At 37.1% G+C, this 14,119-nt stretch overlaps 1 protein-coding gene across 4 annotated transcripts in view; it reads right to left on the reverse strand.

The window, feature by feature from the left end:
• The window catches only part of LOC114652147 (uncharacterized), a 381,858-nt gene that overhangs the window by 37,296 nt on the left and 330,443 nt on the right, over positions 1 to 14,119 (reverse strand). Inside the window, exons 10-13 of one of the 4 annotated variants that reach the window (XM_051927670.1) lie at positions 9,321 to 9,407; positions 8,917 to 9,015; positions 4,658 to 4,699; positions 4,219 to 4,257 (exon numbers count right to left, since the gene is read on the reverse strand). In XM_051927670.1, the coding sequence (XP_051783630.1) occupies positions 4,219 to 4,257; positions 4,658 to 4,699; positions 8,917 to 9,015; positions 9,321 to 9,407 (267 nt within the window). The remainder of the gene's footprint in view (positions 1 to 4,218; positions 4,258 to 4,657; positions 4,700 to 8,916; positions 9,016 to 9,320; positions 9,408 to 14,119) is intronic. The other 3 variants (XM_051927672.1, XM_051927671.1, XM_051927673.1) reach the window with 3 other exon arrangements.

A 14,119-nucleotide genomic window follows, 5' to 3' on the forward strand; every position in this document is an offset into this window, starting at 1 on the left:
CCCTGAGCATCACTACAAAAACTGGCTTCTCTCACCTTTACTAAAGCGTAAACTAAGCAATCACACTGTCATTAATATAACCAAAGATATCTAGTCCCTGTTTTGAATGATAATTAGTGTTTATTAACAACATGTTTGCATTCCACTGTTCTTTTTTAGTAGTATTCATGTGTAAAATATGCATGGAAACAAAAACATTTACTATTTTTTTTTATTATATGCCCATTATTATTTGTTTATTTATGGCACTGCTATCATTATGGGAATAATCCTCTTCTTGGGTCCCAGTAATATATTAATTTTCTGCTCTGAGAGCTTGGGATACAGGTTTCTTAAATCAGCTGGTTACAAAAACATGCTAACTTTAATAATACTCAAATGTACATTAAATAAGGCACTCGATCCATTTTTAAGTGTTTTCAGTCCAGCCAAGTGTCCGTGGACATTAAATAAATCCAAGTCAAATTTGAAATGGATCCGGACAGAAAAGAACAAATATATAAATCAAAAGAATAAAGGAACAAATTCAGATTATTTTAAATACCAAATAACATGAAATGTACAGTTTGGATAAATGCTGCAAATTGTTTAATTCTAAGAAAACCAAATTCCTTTGTTCTTGTACCAAAAAGTCTTGTTTTACTTCACTGCAGCATGAGCAGTGTGTAGTTTTGCTGTGATATCCTATTTTTTTTGTAATTTTCCTGTTTACTTTCCTCTAAAATCAAAAAGTCCTGGGAAAAGTAACCAGTACCTTGATGCATTGTATACACATATCCTGAGATCCCGAGTGTTTGATGTACTGTATAACATTCATAACAGTCCAATTCTGGGAATATTGCCATTATTTTTGCTTCAGGGTGCATGCTGGAAAGTCTCTTGAAGCAAACTGGAGGCATTTCTTTGATCCCCGAGGCCAACATTTCACCTTAACCGTGGCCATTGTGCTGCTTACACATTGTCTTCACTTGATGAGTCAGCCCTAGGATGTATTTCATATGTTCTATTTGTGTTTTAGACTTCTACCATCTACAAACAGTTATATTTAATTATGGTTTATTTCAATCTACTGTTCTTGTTTTTGCCTGCAGTACTGTCAGTAGTAATACTGTAGCATAAGTAGTAGTACTGTCCCAAAACGTTTACAAGATAGAGGCTTGTTTATCATTTAATCTGCATATTGAATCCCTTTGTCTGTTTTGCAGCCTCTTATTTACTGTTTAGTAGAAGCTAAAAGGAGCTTTGGAGAAGACCCATCCATCCATCCATTCATTTTCCAACCTGCTGAATCCAAACACATGGTCACGGGGGTCTGCTGGAGCCAATCCCAGTCAACACAGGGTACAAGGCAGGAACCAATTCCGGGCAGGGTGCCAACCCACCGCAGGACACACACACACACACACACACTAAGCACACACTAGGGACAATTTAGGATCGCCAATGCACCTAACCTTCATGTCTTTGGACTGTGGGAGGAAACCAGATCACCCAGAGGAAACCCACGCAGACACGGGGAGAACATGCAAACTCCACGCAGGGAGGACCCAGGAAGCGAACCCTGGTCTCCTTACTACAAGGCAGCAGCGCTACCACTGCGCACCATGCCGCCCTTTGGAAAAGACTTTACTGTTAAAGACCTTATTGATATTTTAACTACAACTCTTGTTTATTATTTTTGGATCTGACAAAAGAATCTTTGACTGCTTCTGGCATTCTAGCCAATACCTGTTTTTTGACTACAGCCTGCAAAAAACCCTTTATTGTCTTTTACTTTTCTGGTCATTTTTGCCATTTGGTAATCTCTGCCTTCATAACAATTTCCATTCAGTTTAATGATCCTGCTGGCCAGGTTGGTTATGTCTCTGCATGTTATAGTTTAATAAAGTTGCCTTTAAATAACCCCATTAGCAAGATCTGTTCCAACTTAAATCAGGAGCTTACTTAACAAAGTGGGATAGAAGGCCTAACAGTGAAGATTAAAACAGGAATTTAGAGTATGGCAAAGATTAGTTAGCTTGTAGAATAAAATGTTAAATAAACTCTGGAGTTCTGTGTAAATATTTACTATAATAACGTCATATTTGCTCATTTAGCCTAATTGTAAGCAAAATGACACTGTAGTTCATAAAGGTAATACAGACAAAAGGATTCATGCAATCTGCAGACTTGATAAAGCCATGTAAGCAGTATAAAGAATACAATACTATGCACTGAAACCCAGGCTGTGTACTACACTATATGACTAACCAAGTATGGTTAATATCCATCAATGTCACCTTTAGCATCATTGTACATTGAATATTAAATTCGGGTTTTTAAATCTCTCCCTGGGTTTACTTGATTAAAGTTGCTAAGGAATCTTCAAATGACAGGCTTTAAAAAGTAAACATACAGGTAAAATTCCATTACAACGAATATCTTTACAACTAAATTTTCATTACAACGAAGTATGTTTATGGTCCCGACAGCTTCCCCATATGACACGAGTCTATAGAAATCTCATTACTACGAAGTACATTCAGCAGATACTTTCATTACAACGAAGTGCACAAAAGACCTTGAAATGCCTGAATGAATCATCCACAGAGCAGTTAGTTCTGTGGCCCCAGCTCAGTTGTGCACAACGATCCCCAAACAGAAACACTGTAATTTTTATTTCTTTCTTTGAAGTTTCCTCGTAATTTTTTTTTTTTTGCTATTTTTGTTTTCAGTGGTTTTCAGTGATACCTTTTGCTTATTGCTCATCAACATTTGAAAAACATCCATTGGAATTTAACTCATTGCCACCGTCCTATAGAAACGGCAGAGACACGAAAAAACGGTAACAGTTCATATTAGAAAAAAAAACTTTAATTTTTTGCAGTTCTCGATTGCGGCAAAAAGAACAAAGACGTTGCCAGTGAATTCGGAATTTCGCCATCAACACTGTCAACTTTCTTGAAAGACCAAGCAAAAAAAAGAAGAAAAATCTCGGGTTGCAAACGTATGTGAACTGCTGCATTTGAAGACGTCGAAAAAGCAGTTTCTATGTGGTTTAGTGATGCTCGTTCAAGAAACATTCCTATTAATGCGGCACTCGATCAAGAAAATGTGAGGTTTGTAAACTCTCTTGGGACCTCCCACAACTAGACATCAAGCCGAAGAGCGTCCCAAAGTGCGATCTCCACCCAAGTAAACAGAAAAGATCTCGGTGGGTGATGCAAGGTTAGGAGCATGTAAATTGTAAATGCAGATAACAGGATTACTTGATCACTAACCTGCACGACCCTGCCTGACTGCTTTGTCTGTGTATAGGAGAGTGGCAGATCATGCTACAATAAATAACTGTACCGTTCCTGTTTCAAGCTGAATAAAGCTGGTTTTGCTAAAGTACTGAGACTCGGCCTCGTGTTTTGGGGTGCAAGACAGACACTTATAGCGCGACACCGATCTTTTATGATTTGCTTCTGTGGCACTTCACTGCACCACTTTGAGCCTCCTATTGCCCTGTCCCAGCAACGGAAAAACAATCTTCCACAGATGCTGCAATCGTGCTACATGACACACATTCAGCATGTCGTTCCCATTGGGTAGGGAGTGGGGGGGGGGGTCTCAAAAGAGTTCAGAAACCTCACAATATGAAGAAAAAAAAAAGGATGATTCTGACTGATAACTGTGCTGCCCACAGCATGCTTCCGCACTTAGATAATATTCGTGTTGAATTCCTCCCACCCAATTGCATGGCAGCGCTTCAGCCATTGGACTTAGGCGTCATTCGCACCCTGAAAGTATATCATCACAAGGAAATGCTGAGAAAAGTTGTCGTCAGTATAACTTGTAGGCAGGAGGAAATTAAAATTAACACGAAAGAAGCTAATGAAATGATTGCAAACACCTGGATACAAGTTAAACAAAGCACTATAGTAACAAATACAGAATCTCATTACAACAAAATTTTCGTTACAATGAAATATTTTTTAGGTCCCTGGGAGTTTGTTGTAACAGAATTTTACCTTTATATATATAAATACATAAGCTGTTCACATTCCTTATGTGAGGTGCAGTTGGTACATGTCAACAATCACTTTAAAAAAACACACTCTTCTTTCACACATACACTACAAAATGCCCCAGTACACCAATCACTCAAACAAATGTCTTGGTAAGCACCTCTTTACTCTTCTCATCAATGACAAGAAAGACAAAAGACTACAGTGAAGACTGACTAATTCTTACTTAGAAGTTTCAGCTGCTTCCGTCAGTTCTTCATCCAGTCTGCAGGAAAAGGTTAGTTGAAAAGAAGAAAAGAAGAAGCAAGCATAGAGTGAGAAAGAAAGCAAAGCAAAGCAGGGTTAAGCTACATGCTTTACCACTGTAAACACATTTTTGTCATCTTATTTCACAATTACAAAATGAATGCCTTCAATGGTTTTTGAAATATACACACATGGGATCTTATCATGCGCATGAGAAAGAATGTACATGCCATACAGCTTTGTTTAGGCAAGAGCAAATGCTTTGATTTAAAAGCTAGTGTAGCAAGAAAGGCAGAGCTCAACAGTGTTTGTGCCCTTGAGGCGGCCTTAACCATTGAGCTAAGCCATGAGAAAATATACTTGAGTTTAGCAATACTGTTCAAAATAGCTCTACACTTCAACAGGCTGTTGTTATTTACCTCAAACATTCATATCTTTTAATACCCCTTTCTTCTTCAAACCTTGTAGAGAAAATGCAACATATGAAAATCAGGCATCCCCATATCCATAAGCAGCAGTACAACAGAAACTAAAAGTGACTTTTTTAGGTTAAGGATTGAAAAGCTGTGAAATACTGAGTTTCCTGATGAACTTGAAGTTTTTTGCTTATTGACGTCAGTTTTGATACACCATACCATTTTTCACTTTTTTTAAGGAAGATAAATCTTTGCACAGAGATTCACTCAACAATGAAAACCGCTTCTGTATACCTTAAAACATAACCTGTTCCTTCCAGCAGCTGCAATATTATTTGTGAGCTGACTGAATTTTGACTTGTAACAATGCGCAACTTCCAATGTGGACAGTTTCTGAAAATCCTGAACCCATGGGCTGAATTATAGTCATGTATTTTTATTACCACTCTTGAAGACTGATATGATTAAATATTGTATTGTACTCTTCAATGAAAATAGAAAAAAAAACTTAAACGTATGGTAAACTTGCACTGATAAGAAGTGCTTTTCATGCAGAATTTGAGAAACGTTTTTGATATAATAGAACCTAATTGCCTGCGCTGTATAATGGAAAACAGTGTGAAAAACACAAAGATTAAAATTTCCATGTTACTTGTGTCATGTAATCCACCAGTCCATTATCCAATTGCATGCACAAAATGTGCAAAACATATGCATGATTTTGCAAAATTATTAAGTTATATCTAGAAAAAGAAGCATACATTGCAAACATGTAAACACATTCCCATAATGTTATGCTTCTAAATTGAAGTCAGGACTCTTGATTGTCTTTTTCTGTTTACAATGTACGTTGCTGTTTGTTTAATAAGTTAACAGCTTTTATGAAATGTTGTAATGGTAGTATGTCCTCATGGTAGCTTTTTATACCAAGCCAAAAAGGATAGCACATTATTAAAGAATGTTGTACAACAGAGATGTATAAATAAATGGTAATTCAACAACAATCCTACTGGCCCTCTGGGGACTCTACCAAGGTGTGTTGGTTCACCCACTCAAAATTATTAAAAAGCTCTTCCTTTCTAAACCTGTCTCTCTCCCTCTCTCTGTGACTAGAGCGGCCTCAATTTTTCAATACTTAATTTGACTATGAAAGAGCTTTAAACCTCCTCCCTGGAATTAGGTCAGTCCTCTGCATCACTTGAGGGGTGAGGGTCAGCCCTACATTTGCTATAGGTACACTGGGCTAGAACTGCTTCATGCATCTCTCACACCTGAGCCCTCAAATGCCTTTAAAGGGCATTCAAGCAGCCTGTGAGCAGTTGGATCATTAATGGAGAGTAATACTATTCTGCTATCAGCCCTTCAACAACCCTCTGCCCTTGAATGAGTCTCTCTCTGGTCCCTCTCCTTGCATTTAGTGGGTCAGTCATCCCTATTACCTATGGGAAAATGGCACGCATCTTCTCAAGTTGTAACCCTCTCCTTCTTGGGCTGGTGCTGCTGCCTTTTTCTCCTGCACTTCAAAGTTCTGCACACTCAATATATATTATTAATGTAATGGCTAAAATCAAAAACTATGTTTTTAACCTCTTTAATCTTGTAACCAACAGTTTTTAAGTAAATTAATTAAAAATAAAAACCATTCAGACCCAAAGTTGCTTAAGTGTGCACACCTTTTATATTTGGGTGATTGTAGTTACATTCAGGATTAATCACACTCCAAGTTAAAGGTTAATTTGTCACCTGGCATCATTAAATTAGTTCTGATTAGACACTAAATTAAGTCAATGGTACCTGTAGGCTTCCTCTTAAAGATTCTTACTTATACACTGCAGAGGTACCCATGACCTACAAGGAGATAACTAAAGATCTTTGGAAGTTTACTGATAAAAAAACTGACCATTAGAGACTATAAAAGAGGAACCACTAACACAAGATTTGTTAGCCACATGACAGTTCCTCAGGCCCCTGGAGGACTTTGTTGGTGGGACTCACAAGAGCCCTGGGAAAAACAGCTAGACTGACAGTAGCCAGCAACATTCTATAGTGTTGGGAGCCTTCAAGGAAAGCTGATGCCACTAGGCACCAACAAGGAACACTAACAGGTCACTGAATAACGGCAGGTAACCTTGGAAGTAAGAACAAAAAATATCCTGTAAGTGTTGGAGTTAGGAGGTAATACTTTGGTTGTTTAGATCATCACTTGAGGTTGGGGATGGCTCACCTATGCCCCCTTATGCCCACAAGGGGCATAAAAGAATTTGAAAGGCATTATATATATTGTGGAACACTGTGAAGACCATTAAGAAGTGGAGAAAAATATGGCACTGCTTTATTTTTTGCGTATTCTCCAGCAGGCTGAGTTGTGCTACAAGATGGCTTCCATTTCATCGAAAATGCATAGTCATTTTTTAAGGAGACAAATTTAACTTTATAAAACCATGCTGTAAAACTACTCATTATCTGAGGAGATCTAGGTAAAATATTTAGGCATTAATTCCAAAAGATGTGTTTGGTGAATAACCAACACAACGCATTATCCACCAACACAACATGTACTGAAAAAGATAGTGGTGGCAGTATTATATATAGGGTTGCTTCTCTTTAGCAGGAACAAAGGCTCTGGTTAGGATTTTGTTACAAATACCAGGGTATTATGGAGCAAAACCTTCTGCTCCCTGTCAAAAAGCTTGAGCTAGATGAGAATTTTACCTTTTGATATACAATGATCTGAGGCACACACCAACCAATAATTGGATTAAAGAAGGGAAGGAAATCATTAAAAAAAGGAAATCAAAATCCTGGAATAATCCAGCTGGTGACTGAATCTACATCCAGCAGGATCCTGTGCATTCCCTTAGGAGACTCCTTTACAATTTGACCGTGTGTGCACACTAAGCAATCAAGGATGAATGATTTTTATATTTAATTATTTTCGCAGGGATCTATGCAGCCCACTTGAGTTCCTCCACACTAGACTCCTCAAACCATGTCTTTATGGACTTGGCTTTGTGAAGAGGGCAACAGTCATGCTGGAGCAGAAAAGGGCCTTCCCCAAACTGTTCCAACATAGTTGGAACCATGCAATTGTCTAAAATATCTTGGTATTCTGTGGCATTCATTAACAGTACCCAGGCTGTCTAGCCCAAACCCTGAAAAACAGCTCCAGACCATTATGCCTCCACTAAATTTTACAGCAGGCACTATGCAGTCCTGAAGGTAGTGTTCTTCTGTAATCTGCCAAACTTGGATTTGTCCATCAGACTGCCATATAGTAAAGTGAACACATTTCCAATGCTCTTGAGTCCAATGGCAGTGTGATTTACACCACTGCAGTCGACACTTAGCATTGCTCTAAGTATGTTTAGACTCATGTGCAGCTCTTTGTCCAGGGAAACACATTTTCTATAAAACTTTCAACAGACAGTTGTTCTGCTGATGTTGCTTCCAGAGGCAGTTTGGACCTTTGTTGTGAGTGATGAAAGAGAGGATAAGTGATTTTTATGCACTATGCACTTCAGCACTTGCTGGCTCTGTTGTGTGAGTTTGTGTGGTTTAACACTTCCAAGGCTAATCTGTTGTTGCTCCTAAACGTTTCTGCTTCACCATAACAGCCCTAACAGTTGACTGAAGCAGATCTAGAAGAGCAGAAATTTCACATACAGAATTGTGAAAAAGGTGGCATCCCATAACAGTGCCATGATTAAAGTCACTGAGCTCTTCAGAATGACTCCTCCTAGGGCCAATGTTTGTCAATGGAGATTGCATGGCTATGTGCTTTATTTTAAGCACCTGTTAACAATGTGTGTGGCTGAAACACTTGAACTTAAATTGGAGGGGTGACCAGTTACTTTGGCCATATAGTGAATATATAATAAGGTACAAATGTCCACAGGTGGGATTAGAGCTAGCTTTTTGAATTTTTATCAAAGCTCCAGACTATACTTTAAGCTATAAGCTCCACTGCTATACTTTCTGCCCAAAATTACTGCAGGTCCAGTTACTACCATGTTAGACTGTCTATTATTTTTACTTGGTTTGAAGGCAATGGACAGTTTCTTTGATTCAAGTAACAACTGCTTTAAACAATTCCTTAGTAATAAATGTACAGTATTTCTTAATTTGTATTCTTAAACAAACACAGCCCCTCTTTCATTTCTAGAACTTAATGGTTAAAATTCAGCCAATGCCTAGAAAAAATGTGCAGCATTTACTCAAAACTTTTCCTTACATTAAATGAGGTATGATTTGTGTGTACTTACTTTATTATGCTGTCCGGAATGTGTACATACTCCATTGGGATCAGTCCCGCAAGTTCAGCCAAGCTATTGACATACTTTATTTTGCTGCTAAACTTTGAGCTAAAACAAAAGAAGAGTAACGGTGCAAAATTAAAGAACTTTATCTGCAATGCAGCTGTTGGGACTAATTATATAAATCACAACAGGATTGAGGAATGAGAGATGCTTTACTCAAACTGAGTTAAGATAATCAAAAGAATACCTGCTGGGTCATTTGAGAATGTGCTGATTGCCTGCTTATTTATGTGGTTTAGTCAGAGGAAAATAGAATTATTTCAATTACTCCTTAAATATAATTTAAAAAACTAAATTTGGCTTAAATGCATAAATACATGAAAGCATGCTACAAAATAATTTCTTGGTACCTGATAAAGGGTCTGGTAATAGCCAGAATCGTTCTGATGAACCAGGAGGGATGAACAATAATAAATGATTTCAAGTTCTTTCTTAACCTGAACAATGAGACAACAAAATGAAACATATGATTAGAATTTAGTTTTGTTTCAGATAATATAATAATTCCAATAAATGTACTTTTGGAAATCTTTTTCCTCACACTGCATTGTATAAAATGCTTACTTATCAAATCAATCTTGAACATTAAGATGTCACCAAGGACATATGTGGATTAATGCATTATGCTAAGGCTCATTTAGGACGTTAAATCAATATCTGCTGCATTTAAAAAAAAAAATACAACTGACTAAAGCAGTAATTGGATTTTGCTTCATAGGAATGTGAAACAACAGCATACAGCAACATTTTATAGTCTGCTTGTCACAGTTTCCCAGGAAAAATAACAAAGTCTTCACACAATCGGTTCTGAAGTGACTTTCTGTATCTGAAAGTGAAATTACCTCTAGGGTAGAAACAATATATGGTTATGATAACATAAATATGATTTGTACTTGGTGGGACATAATCGTCACTCAGTCAGTCACCGCAAGACAGGGACATAATTGAACTAACCCAATGTATTGTTAATAGAAAATAGCAAGATAGTCAGTCATTCTCCAACCTGCTATATCCTAACACAGGGTCACGGGGGTCTGCTGGAGCCAATTCCAGCCAACACAGGGCGCAAGGCAGGAACCAATCCCGGGCAGGGTGCCAACCCACCGCAAGACAGGGACATAATTGAACTAACCCAATGTATTGTTAATAGAAAATAGCAAGATAAAAAAAACTATTGGAATTAAGAATCAAAATATTGCTGTATTATATTAGTTGAGACTGGAGAGGATTATCTATATGATGTAATATATGCACAAATTATTAACCTTATTATTTATGGTCAGTCGTAAACAGTAACAATAATTTCTTAATCCTTGTCATTATGCTTGGTTAATCAGAATCAGAAAAACTTTACCAATCCTAAAGGAAATTAGTTTTGTTACAACTGTACAGATAGACAAAGGTGTAAGTAACATGAAGAGCAAATATAAAAAATAAGCATATAAAGTAAGATAGAATATAAATATCAAAATAAATTACAGTAAATCCTCATTCGCTATGCTCAAGAGGAAAGCAGTGAATTAAATATAGATGCTATACATCTGAGTCCCTTACAAAATCCCTACTTTACTAAACAGTAATAGCACACTGAGCTGGAAGTATTTCACATTATAATATGGCACATACAAGAGAAATATTGCACACACTAAGAACCAAAAACGTTTTTCACAGGAGAACAACAGATGAGTTATTGCAAATCTAAGTAGTTGAAAACTGTTCTGGATAGAAGGAACAGTTTATTGTGCAGGTGTGTGACCAGAAGAGGAGTTATAGAGTCTGATCTGTGGGGAGGAAGGATTTTTTGTGGAGCACTTTATGCTAGTCAGTCTAATGCTAAAAACTCTCCTCTGTCCAACCACAACACTATGAAGTAGATGATTAGTCTGTTTCAATAATAGACTGAAGCCTAGACAACATTCTCTGATCTGCCACAGTTTCCAAGTTGTCCAGTTTCTCTTCTACAGCAGGGCCAGCCTTCTGAATCAGTTTGTTAAGCCTCTTAATATCTGCAGCCTTCCTGCTGTCACCCAACTCCAGCACGCTACAGCAAAAAAATGGCACAGGCAACCATGTACTCCAGGAACATCTACAGCAAAGTACTGCAGACCCTAAAGGATCTGAGTCAGCGTAAGAAAAGCTGCCTACGTTTCCAGGGGTAAAAAAAAACAAAACACAGTGGGGTAAAAAATAGGGAACAACTTCTAAAGAAGGTATTAAAACAGGGCTATTCAATTACAAACTCATTTGGGGCAGATTTTCAAATCAAGAAATTTGGCTAGGCCAGACATTTTCTGCAGCTGGTAAGTAATGACAAATTTTAGATAGATAGATAGATAGGGCCTTTTTGTAACCACTAAATGGCCCATTTGTAACCTACAGGGAACATTTGTAACTCTAGTAGGGACATTTTGTAACTTTAAGGCACATTTGTACCACAGCACAAGGAACATTTGTAACTTGAAGGGCCTTTTTGTAACACAAGTCAGGCTTTTAAGTAACATGCCAAAAAAGGGTAATTTCGTAACACAATTGGCACTTTTGTCACACAAAAAGGTGATTGTTTTTAAAATATTTTTCTGTTTATATTTGTTTTGACCATTAATCTTAACCTTAGTAAGTTCCTGGTTTTAGCACATTGTTTGTTGAAAGGCTATAGCACCAAAATACTTCATGCTGGATACACTACAGTTTTAACACACAGATAGATGTGAATGTTTTAAACTATATAGACATATTTAAATTTTATATTGAATCATTAAGGTCACTACTGCATCCTCTCCTTCTTTCCTTTTCTCTTCACTGCCAAGATAAGATGAGGTGGACTGTTAGGCCGAGCTCTAATCCTGATGGATTGTTGTTCAGGTCTTGATGTCTCATACATGAGCTGAGATCGGAGGCTTTCAAATTTTAAAAGTCAGTGTGTTTTGCTGGTAAATTCCATGTTGTATTTGTGTATTTTTGTGATTGAAGGGCACACCTGCAATCATCCTGAAGTCTCACAAAGACAGGGCTGATTTGACAGAATTGGTGAATTTCTGCTTTTAAAGATGTTGTTGCTCAAGTAATTTCAATTTGTTCTAAAGGTAAATTTTGCTTCCTCTCTGAGGCTTGCGGGAAGATGCAATTTCAAGAAAGAGAAATTTGTCAGGAGGATTAGGTCACTACAAAAACATTAATAATGATTAACAATATTGTAGTTTTATGTGAAAAGTGGGAAATCAAAGGCCTAGTAACTTAATGTGCGTTTTATAAAAAGTAAAAATTAATATAAGGAATCCTAGCAATAACGATTGATTGCTAACAAGGTATGATGGTTTTCTTATTAACGAACAGTAAAGTGTCAGTGGCCTAACACAATTCTGATTTGTGTCTCGAGTTGTTTCTGCTCCTCTCTAAGGCCCCACCACACGACCAGTGTGACTGCTTTATATATATGTAGCACTCCACTGAGACTAAGACTAAATAGTTTTAAATGCAAAAAAGTGAATAAGAGAGAAAAAATAATACAAAAACACAATTCAGGAAAAAATATTTTTATTGAACAGAATATTACAACTACAAATGTCAGTGTAGTTTTTTTATTAAACAATACTTCATTCAAAATGCAATAATGAAATCAGTGAAATAAACATTTTCAAAATAACAGTAACAAACTCTGACCAAATGTTAAATCCACACATTCAGTTGACAGCTTGTGATTCTGAAGTACTCCACGTTTGTTTTTCTGCCTTCATATTTTATTTTTGTCAGACTGTGAATGATCTGAAACTTCTCTGTCATCTCCCCTACTTCAGGGCAGCTGCCTAAAGCTTTCTTCACCATCTCTTGTACTATTGGGCCCGATGCCATGATGTGGTGGCACTTCTCCATTATCACTCTGCCCTTTATGGTGTTGTTTCTGGGGGTGCTGCTTTTCTGATGTAGAAGGGGGTCTCTAACTATCCTCCACACTCTTTCTTTGAGGGATTCGCTCTCGTACAGAAGATGATTCTCTTGACCTGAAGAGCTAGATGTTTGCTCAAAGGAGATCTCTTTCCTCAGCTGATCACCGATTTTTCTCTCCAGTCTGTGTTACTGTTTGGTTTTGACCCAAGAAGTTCTCCTCCATAGTTTACTTTCTAGAAGCCAAAAGAAAAAATGATTTCAAATTATTGTTTAAAATATTGATTGCTGTTAATACAATAACACAGGCCTAATGCCACAAAATTAATTTATATATGGTTTTATAATATATTTGAGGCAATTGTTACATTCTTTAAATATTATATCTTTATTTGTGTGCAATCAAAGGCGATTCCCTCATTTGTGTTTTATTCTTTGCTATTGACACCACACCCATACTGAGTTGATTCTACTAACCTGTGCAAATTGTGGTTCCCAAAACTCTGAAGCTGTGTCTCCCACAAGAATACAGTATCTGAAAACATCAATTAGATATGTTAATTTTCTGTTCTTTCCATTTCCTGACAAATTAAAGAATATGTGAAATTTAAATTATTTTATTTGTTCATCCACTCATTTACAAAACCTGCTTATCCAAGTTTACAATCACAGTCATTTTAACTTGTACAATGTAACATTTAAACATTTTTCTTAATGCAATGTAAAAAATGTGATTTGGTTTAAAGATCGATTTCTCTCTTCCATTAAAAAGTGTACAGAATGAGCCCATCTTGGCCCTGCTCTTCTACAAGGCCAGCATGCTCTCTAATCAGAGGATCATCTTTACATTGTCTGACCTCTGAATTTCATGATTTTACAGTCGTATGTTGTTAGTTCGGAATGAACCTGTCATCTTTAAAGTTTGTATTCTAATACGTTAACTCATTAACATACTTGTTATGTTGTTTGCACTCACTATATTTTCAGTAGTTGTTTTGTATTGAAAGGCTTCAGGTCTAACTAAGACTTTGTATTCTTGTGGGTTACTTCATTGATTGTTTATCTGAATTTGACAGACCCCATTGCTGTATACAGTAACTCTCACAAAGCAATCATGCCATCCATCCATTTAACCATCCACTTTCTAAATCAGGACAAGGTTGCAGGTAGCAGGAGCCTATCCCAGCAAGCAAGGACTAGAGGCAGGAACAGCATCTATTCAGTTCAGTTCACATGGTGAACTCACACACACACACACACACACACA

This window comes from Erpetoichthys calabaricus, chromosome 5, assembly GCF_900747795.2.
Source record: "Erpetoichthys calabaricus chromosome 5, fErpCal1.3, whole genome shotgun sequence".
In the NCBI taxonomy this organism is placed as follows: domain Eukaryota; kingdom Metazoa; phylum Chordata; class Cladistia; order Polypteriformes; family Polypteridae; genus Erpetoichthys; species Erpetoichthys calabaricus.